A 15,332-nucleotide genomic window follows, 5' to 3' on the forward strand; every position below is an offset into this window, starting at 1 on the left:
TTAAATCTACTCCTGTACCATGGTTACTGGCTCTCTGCAATATTGCTCTGCCCGGTGTTCACAGAGAGGAAAGCTGTTATAACTATAAAGGGAAGGGTAATAGCTGTCCTGTGTACAGTACTATAAAAATCCCTCCTGGCCAGAGACTCCAAAATCCTTTTCCCTGTAAAGGGTTAAGAAGCTCAGGTAACCTGGCTGGCATCTGACCTAAAGGACCAATAAGGGGACAAGATACTTTCAAATCTTGTGGGGGGAAGGCTGTTGTTTGTGTTCTTTGTTTGGGAGTGTGTTTGTTCTCGGGACTGAGAGGGACCAGACATTAATTCAGGTTCTCCACATTTTTTTAAGCAAGTTTCTCCTATTTTAAACTTGTAAGTAAATAGCCAGGCAAGGCGTGTTAGTTTTTCTTTGTTTTTCTCAACTTGTAAATGTACCTTTTACTAGAGTGTTTATCTTTGTTTGCTGTACTTTAAACCTGAGACTAGAGGGGAGTCCTCTGAGCTCTTTAAGTTTGATTACCCTGTAAGGTTAATTTTTATACTGATTTTACAGAGATGATTTTTACCTTTTTTTTTTTAATTAAAAACCTTCTTTTTAAGAACCTGATTGATTTTTCCTTGTTTTAAGATCCAAGGGGTTTGGATCTTGATTCACCAGGAGTTGGTGAGAGGAAGGAGGGGAATGGTTAATTTCTCCTTGTTTTAGATCCAAGGGGTTTGGATCTGTTTTCACCAGGGAATGGGTGAAGGTTTTTCAAGGCTTCCCAGGAAGGGAATCCATTGAAATGGTGGCAGCCGAACCAGAGCTAAGCTGGTAGTTAAGCTTAGAAGTTTTCATGCAGGCCCCTACATTTGTACCCTAAAGTTCAAAGTGGGGATCCAGCCTTGACAAAAGCGAAGCAGACTTGTGATGAAATTGCGTGATATGCCATATCTACCATTAAGTAAAGGCTTGTTTAATCCACCACGTGGCATCTGCCCTCACGACACCCGTTGTGGATAAGTTTACCAGGTGAGGGATTTACTGTAGAGGACATGTGGCGAGCTTTATGGTTCGCGGAGAAACTCACAAATAATTATCTTTTCTCAGACCCCACTCAGCATCAACCTGGGTTTGATTTACCATGAAGGCAATGGAGCCTTCTGAACTGGTTTCATACTGGACATGGAATTTGCTGCAGCAGAATTTTGGTAGCGTTTTAGACAATCCACTATATCAGTTTGGGTAGCCACAAACTATGACACACATTGTTGAGGACTGAAAAATGACTCAACTTCCTGGGTGTCTTTGTTCCTTGAATGTTGTCGATAAGAACACTGTGGCTTGGCTTGACCAGATTGCATATGCCAAATAAATAAACTACATCACTCAGGGATGTGGATTTTTCACACCCTCAAGCTGGGTCGACCTAACTTTTTAGCATAGACCAGACCTAAGACATTGAGACACATTGTTGGGCCAGCATAGTTTATACTGCTTCTGCTTGTTCGGTGCCTATTCTGCAGCTACTAAGAACATACGAATAGCCATACTGGGTCAGACCAAAGGTCCATCCAGCCCAGCATCCTGTCTGCTGACAGTGGCCAATGCCAGGTGCCCCAGAGGGAGTGAACCTAACAAGTGATCTCTCTCCTGCCATCCATCTCCACCCTCTGACAAACAGAGGCTAGGGACACCATTCCTTACCCATCCTGGCTAATAGCCATTAATGGACTTAACTTCCATGAATTTATGAACTATCAATCTGCTACGTATCACAAGCACTATATTTGCTTAAAGGGGGCAGGGAGAGAAATCATCAGGTTGGGTGCCATTATATACCTAATTTTTGCACAGTTGCATATAATTTCCTATATACATGTGTATTTATTCTACCTGTATATGCAGATTGGATAAATACACATGTACATAGGAAATACGTATTTTTGTACAGTCACCTTGCACTTGTACTGTGGTTGTTTCATGCCTAACCTCTCTGTCTTCTTAATATAGACTCAAGCGCTCTCAGTAGTTTTCACTGTATTGGACTAATACAAGAGCAACAGCAGACACAAGAAAAAAGAAAGTATGTGGAAACTGGCATTGCTTATTTCTTAAAGATGAATAGTTTCTGACATCTAATAGAATGAATAGCTTACTTAGTGAGAATCTTACTCTTCCCACATTTTATTTCCTCTAACCTTTTGTCCTGATACCCATACCAATGCATTAAAATATCTAGTTCCAAGCTATCTTGGCTGCTTTTTGTGGTCAGGGGAGATGCTTTTATGTTGGGTCATGAAGCCAGTGGTGAATCACCCTTTGCATAGTCGTTGCTTTTTCACATCCTAGTCTCTGGTCTCTCATCCAAAGTATTCATCCCCCTTTGGTAAAATGATCACTAATGACTCATCTTGATGGGTATGTCTATGAGAAATCCCCTTTTGCCTTCTCCAGCTATCACCATTAAGCGTTTCCATTCATAGAATCCAAGTGAGTTGGGAGCTTACTCCTGCCACACAAGTTTTTGTGGAAATCAGAGTGTGACGATGCTGCCTGTGGGAGCCAGCTGAGGTCACTCAATCAGGGTGAACTGCAAACAGAACAGGGCAAACAAACCCCAAATGCTGGTGATATTCCAATACTTAGATTTACCAAGCCAGCACAAAACAGCTTCTGTAGTACCTCACTGGTTACCCAGAAGTCCAAATAATGCAGTTCCCTTTAAAGTACCCAGCCTCAGGCCTCCATCCAGACATACACATCAGATACGATGATGATTACTGAAAATCTTATCTCATCATATAAATAAAAAGGTTCTTCCAATCCCAAAGGATCAGCCACACACCCAGGTTCAATTATAACTTAGATCTTACCCAAAATACACGCTTATAGCCATTTTTTATTGACTAAGCTAAAATTTATTTAAAAAGAAAAGAGAGAGTGTGTTGGTTAAAAGATCAATATATATTCAGACTTGAATTCAATTCTTAAGGTCCAGATACACAGCAGAGATGAGCTTGTCGTTGCCAAAAGTCCTTTTAGAAATAGTCCATAGGTTATAGTCCAATGTCCATATTCAGGGTGACTCCAGTCAGTAACTGGGGATCTCAATCCCTGTGGCTTAAGATTTCCCCTTCTTCAAACCCAAAGCAGATCTGAGATGAAGAAGGATCGTGTCCCAAGGTTTTTATACATTTCCTGCAGCCTTTTGGCCTGAGAAAACAATAGGCTTAACTTTCCTTCTCCTAAACATCATGGTAATTAACACAGGATAATTTATCCATTAAACAGTTCAGATACAGGTTACCACAATCTTCAAAGAGAAACATAGACAATAATACTATTTCACTCAAGTATCTTCCTAAATACTAATACTCCTTTTTTGATCTTTGAATCAAAGCTATAGCAGTAGACAAGACTTGTTTGCTTATATCACAAGACCTGAGCAAACATCTACCCTTCTACCTCTAACAATACAGACTTGCATTTCAAAGTTTTATTCATTTACATATCTTCCTAACCAGTCTCTACAGTTCAGACATGGGTCAGGTCAGTCTGTGAGTTAATTAACTCTTTCTGGCCCTGTCACCTTTCAATGAAATATTATATTACACTCATAACGTCACACAGAGTACAGCTTTATGGGGGGAAAAGACCTACAAATTATTATTTTAAAAGCACTTTAAACTTCAGTCTGGGCAGGTGTATGTCTTTTTAAATTATTTTCTCTTCAAATGTATACCTCATTACTTTATTAACCAGTCAGGATTCCCCAACATTCTGAATTGCTCTTATTTGTTCATAATACTTACATAGCATTTCAAGTCGCTAAAGCACTTTGCAAACATTTAATTAATCCTTGCTACACATGTATAGTGCTGGTAAGTTTAGAACTGGGAAAACAGCATAAAAAAAACTTTAGAGACTGTTCATTTACATTTTTTTTAATGAATTGCTATGCTCATGGCCCTTTTGTGTTTGCATTCCACAAGCATTGAAACAACTTTTACTGGCACGAATGCTCACAGAAGCTGACTAAAAATGGCTGTGCATCTATTCAGCTGGGGAACTAACAATATCAGGTGACTTCTCTGATCACTCAAAATTAATCATAGTAGTTACAAAGATCTGTTTGTGATCAAGATGTTTGTTTACTTTTGTAAAAAGCAAAATGAGGATCCTTTGTACTCAGCAAAGAATCTGGGTGGCTGCAGGAGAATATTTAAGATCTCTCTTTTAATATTTTTTAATTGTATATTATAATATAAAAGAGAAGGTCATGTATTAGAACAGGAGTCAAATTTGGAAAGTAAGAGAGAAATGCCTAAGAAATCAGAAGTCAAGTTAATAAAAGAAAAACTTCAGCAAATGATTTGGGCAACAGCACTGATATATTTAATTTTGGATTTCATTCCACTAGAGGAGAAGAAAACCTGGATTATTTTTCCCCTCTGACTCTACCACTGGCTTGCTGTGTGACCTTGGGCAAATGACTTATCTTTCCTTCCTCTGTTTCCTGCAATGATAATACTGCCCTCGCTCTCCCATCTCATACGGATATTTTGGGGCTTAATTAATGTTTGTAAAACAATTTAGTATCTTGGATGAAAGGTTCAATAGTAGTGTAAAGTATTATTTGAAGTTTTGTTTAATGGAATATCCAAGTCCTGGTGACTCTTGAAAAATCTTAACTATTTGATGGAGGACAAGCACAATATTCTTTTATTCTCCAGTAATGTGTACCATCTGAATTCTTGACCATGCATGGAAGCCTGAAATTCACAGCTTTATGCAGGAAGTTTCCACTTGGCAGGTTGATCCAAGTCTCTGGTAGAAAAGGAGGAGTGTAATTACAATAGCTTTACAAAATTATTGTGAAAATATACTAAGCCAAGCTCAAAATCTACTGCTTTCCCTTACCATGATGATTTTTAACACCCCTCCCCAAACTAATAGTATTTTACTGGTCTGTTTTTTAAAAAATTGACTGATTAATGGCAAGCAGAATTTTGGAGGGGTGTGGTAGAACTGGACTTAAAAAATCCTTTAGAAATTTATCAAGAAGTCTATTGAATGTATAGCAGATGTGGTTCTTGCCTCTGTTACTGAGGAGTTTGGTCCACTCTTTGTCTAACACTTAAAACAATGCATCAGCGCAGCTGTAGCACTTACGTGAAAACTCTCCTATGCTGACGGGAGAAGCTCTCCCGTCGACATAGCGCTGTCTACATGGGGAGTTAGGTTGGTATAACTAAATCGCTCAAAGGTATGGATTTTTCACACCCCTGAGTTACATATACCCATATAGATCTGTAGTGTAGACCTCACCTAAGTTGCTCACAATTTGAAGAAGTTCTTAAACCTAGGAATATTAGGTGGCCCATGAATGCCTTTTTCCATCTTCGTGTGGATGGATGTTTTGACCTCATCATTTTGAACTAGACCTCACAAAAGTAATTGGATACTTTAATGCTACATTACAGTAATCTTCTTTATGTGAGGCTACCGTTGAAGACTACCTAAAACTACAGCTGGTGAAGAAGTGGATGCGCAGCTGTTGTTGCTTCACATATTTGTCAATTCTTTGAAAACTGCACTTGCTTCCTATTGGCTTTCAGGTGTAATTCAAAGTGTTGACAATGATCCATAACAATCATTCCTATTAGTTGTACACCTCTACCCCGATAGAACGCTGTCCTCGGGAGCCAAAAAATCTTACCGCATTATAGGTGAAACCGCGTTATATCGAACTTGCTTTGATCTGCCGGAGTGCGCAGCCCTTCCCCCCCCCCCTCCCCCAGAGCACTACTTTACCGTGTTATATCCGAATTCGTGTTATATCGGGTCGCATTATATCAGGGTAGAGGTGTATGTTTTTTCTATTCCGAGATATCAATGTTCTTTACAAAGGTGAGTACATATCATAAAGGCTCATTATGCTTAGCTTTTGGCTTAGATTTGGGTTATTTGCAAAATCACCTCTTTTCCTATTGTGCTACTTATGGTTAGCTGGGATGAATACTGAGAATAATTAGTAATAAAAGATCCTCAAATGAAAGTATTTTGCAAAGGTGTATAAGTAATAGTATCCCCATTTTAAATGGAAACAAAGGCAGGGAGAAGTTAAATAACATTCCTACAATCACATGGGAAGTCAGTGGCAGGCTCAAAAACAGAACGCTAGAGGTCTTCCAGATCTTGGTTCCTGCCAACAGCCAGCCCAGCTAACAGTCACTAAATTTAAATGTCTGGGGTTGATATCAGGGCATTATCAATGGATGGTTTTCAACTCTGGACTTTGCTTCCGCTCCTCCCTCCATTGGTCTGAAAGAGCTTGACTTTATTGACCTTTAGGACAAGGTGCTAAATCTTCTCTCTGACATGTCTGAAAGGGGAGAGCTGAGTGAGGAACTGTGTTTTGTTTTGGGGAATATCCTTTGTGACTTTTTTAGTGTGACAGAGAAATGGGCAAAAACAATGTATAGTGTTAGATTTTGAACATCCCTGAGATGTTAGGACACATTCTATAATCACAGAATAAACTTATAAATGGGAGTAGGAATCCATGGATCTGAAACTAGAATGTTTGAAATGGATTTCTATAGATGTTTAGCAATTGTTACTGAAGGTTTGAGTATTAATAGCGTTGTTTGAGTTTCATGCAGGGATCCAAATAACTAACTGTAGAACTCTCTAAGGTTTACATTTCCCCCTTTCTCATTCTGCACTCAAGCTGCTTTGAAATACACTGTTAGTGCCTCTTCTGGAATTTGTTTTTTTGAGAAGGGTCCTGGTTTTGATCTCTATGAGCTTTGATATGATCTTCTTGGCCAGCAGCAGTAGCTACTCTTATTGCTATATTCATTGTTAGGGTTGGGCAAAGGGACCTTCGCTTGTATAGGCTTTATTGCTGATCTTCTAGAATCCTTAGGATTTCTCTCTAAAGTGCTGTGTGTATTAACAAATCAAATCGTATATGCAGTCAAGTATGCAGCCAAGTATGCTGGTCAACGTGCTTTTCCTCCATCAAATTAGAGCAATATGTTGCTTTTAGAGGAGTCTGCATTTTCTCATTTGGATCAGAGCAGAGTGGTTCAATCAGAAATATACCTGTGTTTACCTCTGCTGGCTTTCTATTATAACTTAATTTGACACATGCTGGCAGAGGGAATCATGATATTTCTGCTTTGTCTGTGCTGAAATACAGATCCTTTGATTTTCATTTACAATTTACTTTGTTTTTTACATTGTGAAATGTCTGTAGTTTTGATTCACTTATAGACTCAAGTGCACTGGGCTCTCCTCAGTGAGAGGAGCATCTTTCTTTACTCATTCTCTTCTGTACAGTGCGTTTCAGAGCTGGTTGGTCTGGCAATGACAAAGACAAGACACTTCAGAAACAAAGTGTGGAAGGAAATTCGTCTCTATCCACCTAGGGTTGCTAGGTGTTCGGTTTTCGACCAAAATACCCAGTTGAAAAGGGACCTTGGCGGCTCTGGTTAGCACCACTGATTGGGCCGTTAAAAGTCCAGTTGGCACAGGGCTGGTAGGCTCCCTACCTGGCTCCGCACGGCTCCCAGGGAGTAGCCGGCATATCCCTCCGGCTCGTAGGCGGAAGGGGCAGCCACAGGGTCTCCACACACTGCCACTGCCCTGAGTGCTGGCTCCGCAGCTTCCATTGGCCGGGCACCTGCAGGGGAGGTGCCTGTGGGCGGGGGTAGCGCGCAGAGCCTCCTCGCCGCACCTCCGCCTAGGAGCCATAGGGACATGCTGGCTGCTTCCCAGGACCCACCTGAGGTAAGTGCCTCCTGGAACCCCACACCCTGAACCCCCTCTGGCACCCCAACTCCCTCCCGAAGCCTGTACCCCAACCCACTACCCCAGCCCAGAGCCCCCTCCCACCCTCTGAACCCTCAGCCCCAGCCCTGAGCCCCTTCCAGCACCCAAACTCCTGCCCAGAGCCCGCACCCCCTCCCGCACGCCAAACCCCTCGGCCCCAGCCTGGAGCCCCCTCCTGCACCCTGAACCCCTCATTTCTGGCACCACTCTGGAACCTGCACCCCCAGCCAGAGCCTCACCCCCTCCCTTTCCCCAACCCTCTGCCCCAGCCCGGTGAAAATGAACGAGTGAGTGAAGGTGGGGGAGAGTGAGTCGGTGCAGGGCCTCAGAAGTGGGGGGCAGGGATGGGCCTCGGAAAAAGGGGGGGTAGGGAGGAGGCCTCAGGGAGGGCAGAGGGTGGGGCAAGGGTATTCGGTTTTGTGCGATTAGAAAGGTGGCAACCCTATATCCACCGAAAGGACTTTTGAGGTCAGATCTGGTAAAGCGATACCAAACGTTCCTTTGTGTTGTTCAGCTGTGTTCTCAGGTGGAGAGTTTAATTTCTGACAATAAGGCAATTTCATATTTGAACTTAGTCTTCTAATTAAAACAAGTCATCTTTTTCTTGCACTGGGGACTCTTGCTTGCTCAGATTATGTTTTTCTTTGATGTGTTCAGTATGATTTTGAGTCAATGAACATACGAGGCCATGGTATTGTTTTATTTTTTCCCCCCCATCCCACACCTAGCCTTAGGCAACAGCAACAGATCCTGGCTAATGCTACTGAGACATTTAGTCCTAGCATTGGACATATTTTCTCACTTGTGGGTTCTATCCCCATTTATTCATAAAAAGGGATATATAGTGTGCTCTATCCAGATGGTCTGCTGGATGGATTAGTGTGGTTGGCTGCACTCCAAGACCTGACTGCACTCTGGTCTTTAAATTAAATAATTTTTACTTATTTGTAGACAAATTGGCTCTAACCGATTTAATGTTTGTTTATTTCAAATAGATATATCCAATGATTTAAGAGTTTCATACTAAACAGACCTAGAAATATGCTTTAAAAAATTATCATTTGGCCTGAAGCTGTATGTTACCGCCCCAAAGGACTGGTGCCTGGAATGAAACAAAATACAATACTGCTGTTGTGGAAAAATCAGTCAGTGATCACGTGCAGTTCATGCCATCATTCACTCTCACCTCCTCTCCCGACTCTCACCTCTGCTACACTGGGGTGACTAGCTGCAGTCTATTCTAGATCAGAATTTGGATCATTTAGTGATTTTCAGTGTACCTTAAGTACAACTTATTAAAGCTTCCATTATTTTCTCTAAGTAGGTGCTCTTTCCTGATTTTAATTAGAGAACGTTCCTTCATCAAACCACGGATTGCCATTACAACAATTAATGCTGAGACAAAGACAAACAGACTAAGGAGAAAGGAAGCAGGAAAATATAGCTGAACTCAGTCTCTTGAGGGCCATTCATTTCCTTTATTCTTCATCTCTCTCCCTTCTCATCCTGTCCATTTATCTAGACAACAGCTCTCTCAGAAATTCACAGGATTGGCAGATCCAGTTAGTTCTTCCCTCCTTTATTCAGTGACAATGTCAAAAAGTTACATAAATGATTGTAAAGTTCTAGAATATTAAGTACAAGTCTCTTGGTGAATGTGAAGTACAAATGACTGGCTAAGTGTTTTAAATCCAAAGCTACCAGGAATGCTGTAGAGCCTCGAAAGCCACAAGGCCTCTTCCTCTCTTCCCCAGTAAGAAATACAGTCTCAGAGACGGGGTTTGGGAGTCAGAGAATCAAAAATATTCAAAACAACTGAAAGTCAGCTCTTTGGAGCCTTGGGAGAGTATACAGCATATGTTATGAAATGTACTATGGACTACTTAAACACCAACACCACACATTTGTTTTGGTACACTGCAATGATAATACTATCAGGGTAAAAAAACAACAAAGAGTCTGGTGGCACCTTAAAGACTAACAGATTTATTTGGGCATAAGCTTTCGTGAGTAAAAACCTCACTTCTTCGGATGCATAGGATGCATACTATCAGGGTCATATTGAAGACAGCTTTAACAGCTGTTTGGATTTAAAAAATTAGCAATTACCCTAAATAATTACAGAATAAGTCCCTTCCCCATTTCAACACAGCTCCACGTCATCTTCACTATAACTCTCATCACTATGTCCAACTTTGACCAACTAACATTTTCTATTCCTTCCACTTCACCCTGTTTGCCTTCCGTACTCCTTCCCCTCCATAATAAAGACCCTTAACTATCTTCCTGTCTCTCCTTGCATAAAGTTCAAACTCCTTGTATGATTGCTAAGGTAAAAATGTTGAAAGGGACCATTCTCCAAGTAAGTTAGGGATTTGGGGCTGCCTAGGGGATTTGAGCACATGATCATTGTTATTGCATATGCAAATATAGACATATAAGCAGGGGCAGCTTTAGCATGGGTTCGCTGGTGCGCACACACACAAATCATGAAAGCAAGGGGGCAAAAACAGGCACACATACACTTCTCCCTGCCCAGTGTGGAAGGGGGGGCCTGGATTGGAGAGCGAGCTTGTCCACACACTCACCCTGCGGTGGCATTTCCTGTTCCACGTGATAGGGTGCAGCTCGGAGCATTGCGACTTGCCACACTGGATCATGGTGCCACTTGCTCTAATCATAATGGAGAGGCAGCCGGGCCAAATTTGAGTGAGTGGTGTTATGACCTGGCACATGGGGTCACAGCACCACTCAGGTTTGGCCAAGCCACCCTGCCATCATGATCTCCACTTCGTAAAAAGTTGACGTTAGTACCAGTGTGGTAAAAAGTAGATTACACTCTTAAAGCTCTTGTTCAGAAGACTCCATATAGTAAACTGCATGATTCTCAACTGATGTATCTTGGGACGATTAAAGTACAAATCCATCCTGCTGGATTTTGACTCTTATTCTGTGGCTTCTAGGCATTTTAAAACTAATTCTTAGATAACTAATCCATATACATCAATTAAATGTCCTTCCAAAACAACTTATTCCTCTCAAATCAATCAATTCCTCCACCCCCACGCACACAATTCTCTAAATAAATATCTGCTCTTCTCCCTCCTCTTCTAGAAAACAGCTAGCAGTACCTAGGCCATTGTGCTCCTTGTCTCACTTCTCCTACCCAGTTAAAGAAGCAATGGTTCTGGATTATGGTGAAAGCCAGCCCTGTAACAATGGGTGGGGTGGCTGGACCACCTTTGGGACACAGCAAAGAGTCAAGAGCCTACCAGCAGCCTCAATCTGAGGATATTGGCTGGGATTCTGGTGTCCCAGGATGGGTGTTCAATACCTTGTACTATCCTGGCACAACCAGGAATGTGGCAGCTATGCCATTGTTCTAATTCTAAGACTCTGCACAACACTACAGTTCTGTCCATATCTCATCTTTCCATTACTCTCCACCTTGTCCTGGCCACCAATTAAAACTTTTCCCTTGGCATACCTCAAGTGACAGAGACAGTGAAAACATCTCCTTTCCTTAGGGCTTGAACCGTATCTATCAGGGGTCTTACTGCTTCAGGAAAGTGCAGTTGTCTCCCCTGTTGCGCCGGGGTGTCTGCCTGAGAGGGAGTTTATTGCAGAATTGAAAATGGTAATCTGTTGTCTACATCTCAATCACACTCTACTGCCGGTGTCCTGTGGATCAATTTAGCGTCTTATTCTGAACAGGAAAGAACTCAAGGTGGTGCTAACATTTTTCTGTATAGCTTCCCAAAGCTCAACGGTAATAGACCTAGCCCTTTGCTACTCCATTATACAATAACTCTGCCCAGAATCCAGCATAAACTGCCATACATTTATGGATAGTAAAGGGTATACTAAACATCAGATATTTAACATATGGAAGTAAAATAGCATAATTCAGAACAGAGATGAGGCCACTGTTGCACTACTGATTTTTTTCCCAACAGATACAGGATTTTGTGTTTTTTAAAATACCAATTGGGATAAAAAATGTGTAATGTGAGTATAGAGGTGGGAGTGAATTAAATATAAATGTAGTCCAACACAGTCTCAAGTGAGGGGCCATTCTCTGGGTTGGGAGTTGCTGTAGGGGAAAAATCTGGGTAGAGAGGGGAAGTGGTGGTGAAAAATAATATCTAAGAGTGGGGTCATGGAAAAAGATCTGGAGGACCTGTTTTGGATAGTTGGAAAGATTTATGGCAGAGGGCCCAGACGGTCTTTTTGAGACATAATCCGCCACAGCAAATGCAAAGTTCTGGTTATTGCAGTGATATCAAAGTAGCTGGTGGAGCTAATTTTTTTTTCAAAGTAACACAAACAATTTAAAACTTGCAAAATAGCCCAATAAGAAGGGAAAGTATTTATTTTTGTCTGCATTCAGATGAAAAATTTAAAGTCTGGGTTTTTTTCAGTTGCTAACATTACTTCCAATTTTAATTCTAGAAGTAGTGTTTTGGAGGGAGGGAAAAGGAAAGGCTTGTATGTAAAAGCTGCTGTTGTTGCATAGGTGGATGTTTAACTTCTCCAAGGATTTAAAAAACAAAATTTCAAATGAGTTGACAACATCCTCAGCTACATTTTGTGTGCATTTTCTATCGTATTGCTTTTGTTCAGTGTGCAAACTAATCTTTAAACACAGAGGCCCTGTCCACACTGCAAGTACTGCGGTGGTTTTGTAACTTGTTCCTGATACTCCCTCATCTGTCCCAATTTACAAAAAACATTGGTTTGAGTTGTGTTTGCACTGCAGCCTTTGTACATCACAGCTGACAATGATTGTGCATTCACATCTACCATATCATTTAACAGTGCATTCTGGGAAAATCCAAGTAGTTATCCAATAGCCTTCACAGCGGATGGAATGCAAGGGGATATGTATACAGAGTGGTGGCGTCAGCACATGGTAGCAATATGTCTTGAAATCTCCATCTGCTTAGAGAACTGGGGAAGCAGAATTGGCCAGATTGTGTATGTAGGCATGCTAGGGGAGGGGAAGGGACCATCTGCTTTGAAATAAATAGGTATGCTGAACTAGTCAAAGGAAGATGACTAGGTGCTAACAACATAGAATGCTAGTAAGGGTGAAACACTATTAGCTGCTGTCAAGGCTGATTCCCCACTCTGGCACTTTGAGAGCAGAAGGTGAGGGCACTCAAGGATTCTAAAAATTAATACTGGCCACTCCATGCTTGTATTAAACTCCCAAGGTTACAGCTTTTCTCTGACCTTGGATGGGTAGATGCTGCCATCACCCAAGTGCAAAAACCCCTTTGAGAACCCAGGAAGGCACACTTGGGAATTTCTTCCTGTAGGGTACCCTCAAGCCCTTTTACCTATCCTCCCCTCACCCCCCCCCCCCCAGGGAAGAGCTGAGAAAGAAAACATAGGAAATCAGCTGTTGCCACCAGCTAATTAAACAGCATATGCACAAACCTCTTAGGGACACAAAAATCCAATCTTGTTCTTTAAAAAGGTAAATTTTATTAAAAACAAAAAGAAAGAAAATACATCTGGAACTTAGGCTTTTTGCTAGATTTAAAACGAAACCATTACAAGGATTAAGCATCAAGATAGCTTCTTGAGGTCCATCTTAAAGGTTATAAGAAAAACAAAAGCACCTGGGATTAGCACAGAGGAGTCCACAAGCCATAAAGAAATAAGAGATAAATCTAATCGTGCCTTCCTAGACATTTCCTGATCTACTTACATATCTGGGGTTTCAAATGAGTAGTTCCTAAGTATGATCCGGTGATTTTTCATATCTGGCCCGAAGCTTTTTACATCATAGTTCCAGCCCTGCCTTTCTCTCCGGGAGAACAACAGACAGATAGACAAAGGGGAAGTTTTTTCCTCATTGTAAAAAGTTCTAGCTTTCCCATTGGCTCTTTTGGTCAGGTGCCCACTCCCTTCCTTTTACCTATGGACTTTTTAACCCTTTACAGGTAAAGCAAGTAGAGAACAGCTATTAACAGGGGTTCTATAGCTAGCTAGCTGGCTGGCTGGGTGTCCATAAAAGGGAGCTCCCCCCCCACACACACACACCTTCATTTATCACAGCTGCTGCAATTGTTAACCAAGTATTAACCATGCAGAATATGGCAACAAACCACATTTGGAGCTGACCATGCCACTAACTGGTTACAATGTTGGTTAAAAATTGTAGTGTTGTTTGGTGGCTCCTTACTGCCTATGGTAACAAGAGCACAAGCAGCTCATTAGCTGTCATGGTGGTGGCTTTTGATCCTCAGAGTCTGGCTGAAAAGATATGGAAAATTCTAACTAACTGGCTTCTGATTAACTACTAGTCAATCCAGGTCAAACACACAGAGGGAAGTTTAAAAGAGCAACTTTCTGGGGAGGAGGGGTAGTAAAATGTGGCCATAATGTTGGCAAGGGTTTGTGGCTACAGCTGCAAAGGTTCACACGACTGGCAGCTCTTTCGTACATTCCTGCAGCCCTGCAGAGATTTCCTGTATCCGACTGGGTTGAAGGAATGGTCTGCAATTGTACTTTCTAAGCGTGCAACCTGGAGGCCTTTTTGCCTCTTATCTTGCTGCTGCTCCTGTTGGACCAAAGCAACTGGGAAGAACAGGTGACAGCATCAGCAGCAACAAGCAGAGGGGATAGTGGCAGGGACAGAAAGTGAGGGCCCCATTACTGGTCCATGCCCACCACCCCCTCAGATACCCATCATCCAGCTAAATGGTGGCCACAGACACCGTCCAGAGCCCATCCATCCCAGCCATAGCTGACAAGTTTTGCAACTCCAAGTCTTACCTCACACTGCTCAGGGAAGGCTACTATGTTGACTGTGAACTGAAACTTATGGTTTTATGCAAATTATTTTAAAAACATGCAAATTGACCCATCAAATAACTTGCATAAAGCTCCACACATGGACGGCACAACACTCAGTAGCTGTAAGTGGCATGTTGGGAAGTTGGAGGGCTGCAGCACCAGGAAATGCCAAGAGTTTACTTCTCCAGTGATGACAAAAAGACTCTACATTTATTGTTTTATGTTGTTGGGTGTGAAAGGGACCTTCCTCTTCCCCAGCGCTAGCTTCCCTCCCCTTACTGCTTTCATACACAATTCTGTTTCTCTCCTATTCAGCTCCATCCCCTGGTAATATACCACGGAGATCCTGTAATGGGTGGTACACCTATTAAAAGAAGCCTCTTTACTAGGTTGCCAACCCTCCAGGATTGGTCTGGAGTCTCCCGGAATCGGCATCCATCTCCCAGTGACTGTTGAAAGCAATCCAGGAGATTTTAATAGGCTATTTTAAAAAAATGACTGTCATGTTCGAAAAAAATAATCTCCCAAAATAGCTTCAGTCAGAATTGGCAACCCTACTCTTTACTAATACTTGTAGGACTCTTCTTCTGTCTGTGAAAGATGCAAATGTACATCCTAGAAATCAGTGGAAGAGATACCATGGCATTTCTTGCATGTAGTAGAGAATTTTTTTTCAAAAATTTCTCACTATTGCTTATACTGGC

General features: G+C 41.8%; 1 protein-coding gene across 8 annotated transcripts in view; it reads left to right on the forward strand.

The window, feature by feature from the left end:
* Positions 1 to 15,332, forward strand: part of HMG20A (high mobility group 20A) — a 78,711-nt gene that overhangs the window by 28,345 nt on the left and 35,034 nt on the right. Inside the window, exons 1-2 of one of the 8 annotated variants that reach the window (XM_065558461.1) lie at positions 574 to 1,190; positions 1,993 to 2,065. The exons of the other annotated variants lie outside the window; for them this stretch is intronic. Coding sequence (XP_065414533.1) covers positions 1,124 to 1,190; positions 1,993 to 2,065 — 140 coding nt within the window. The 5' untranslated portion in view covers positions 574 to 1,123. Of the gene's footprint in view, positions 1 to 573; positions 1,191 to 1,992; positions 2,066 to 15,332 lie in introns of those variants that run through there. 8 annotated transcript variants of the gene reach the window in all.

The sequence above is a fragment of the Chrysemys picta genome, chromosome 10 (genome assembly GCF_011386835.1).
Source record: "Chrysemys picta bellii isolate R12L10 chromosome 10, ASM1138683v2, whole genome shotgun sequence".
Taxonomy (NCBI): Eukaryota; Metazoa; Chordata; order Testudines; family Emydidae; genus Chrysemys; species Chrysemys picta.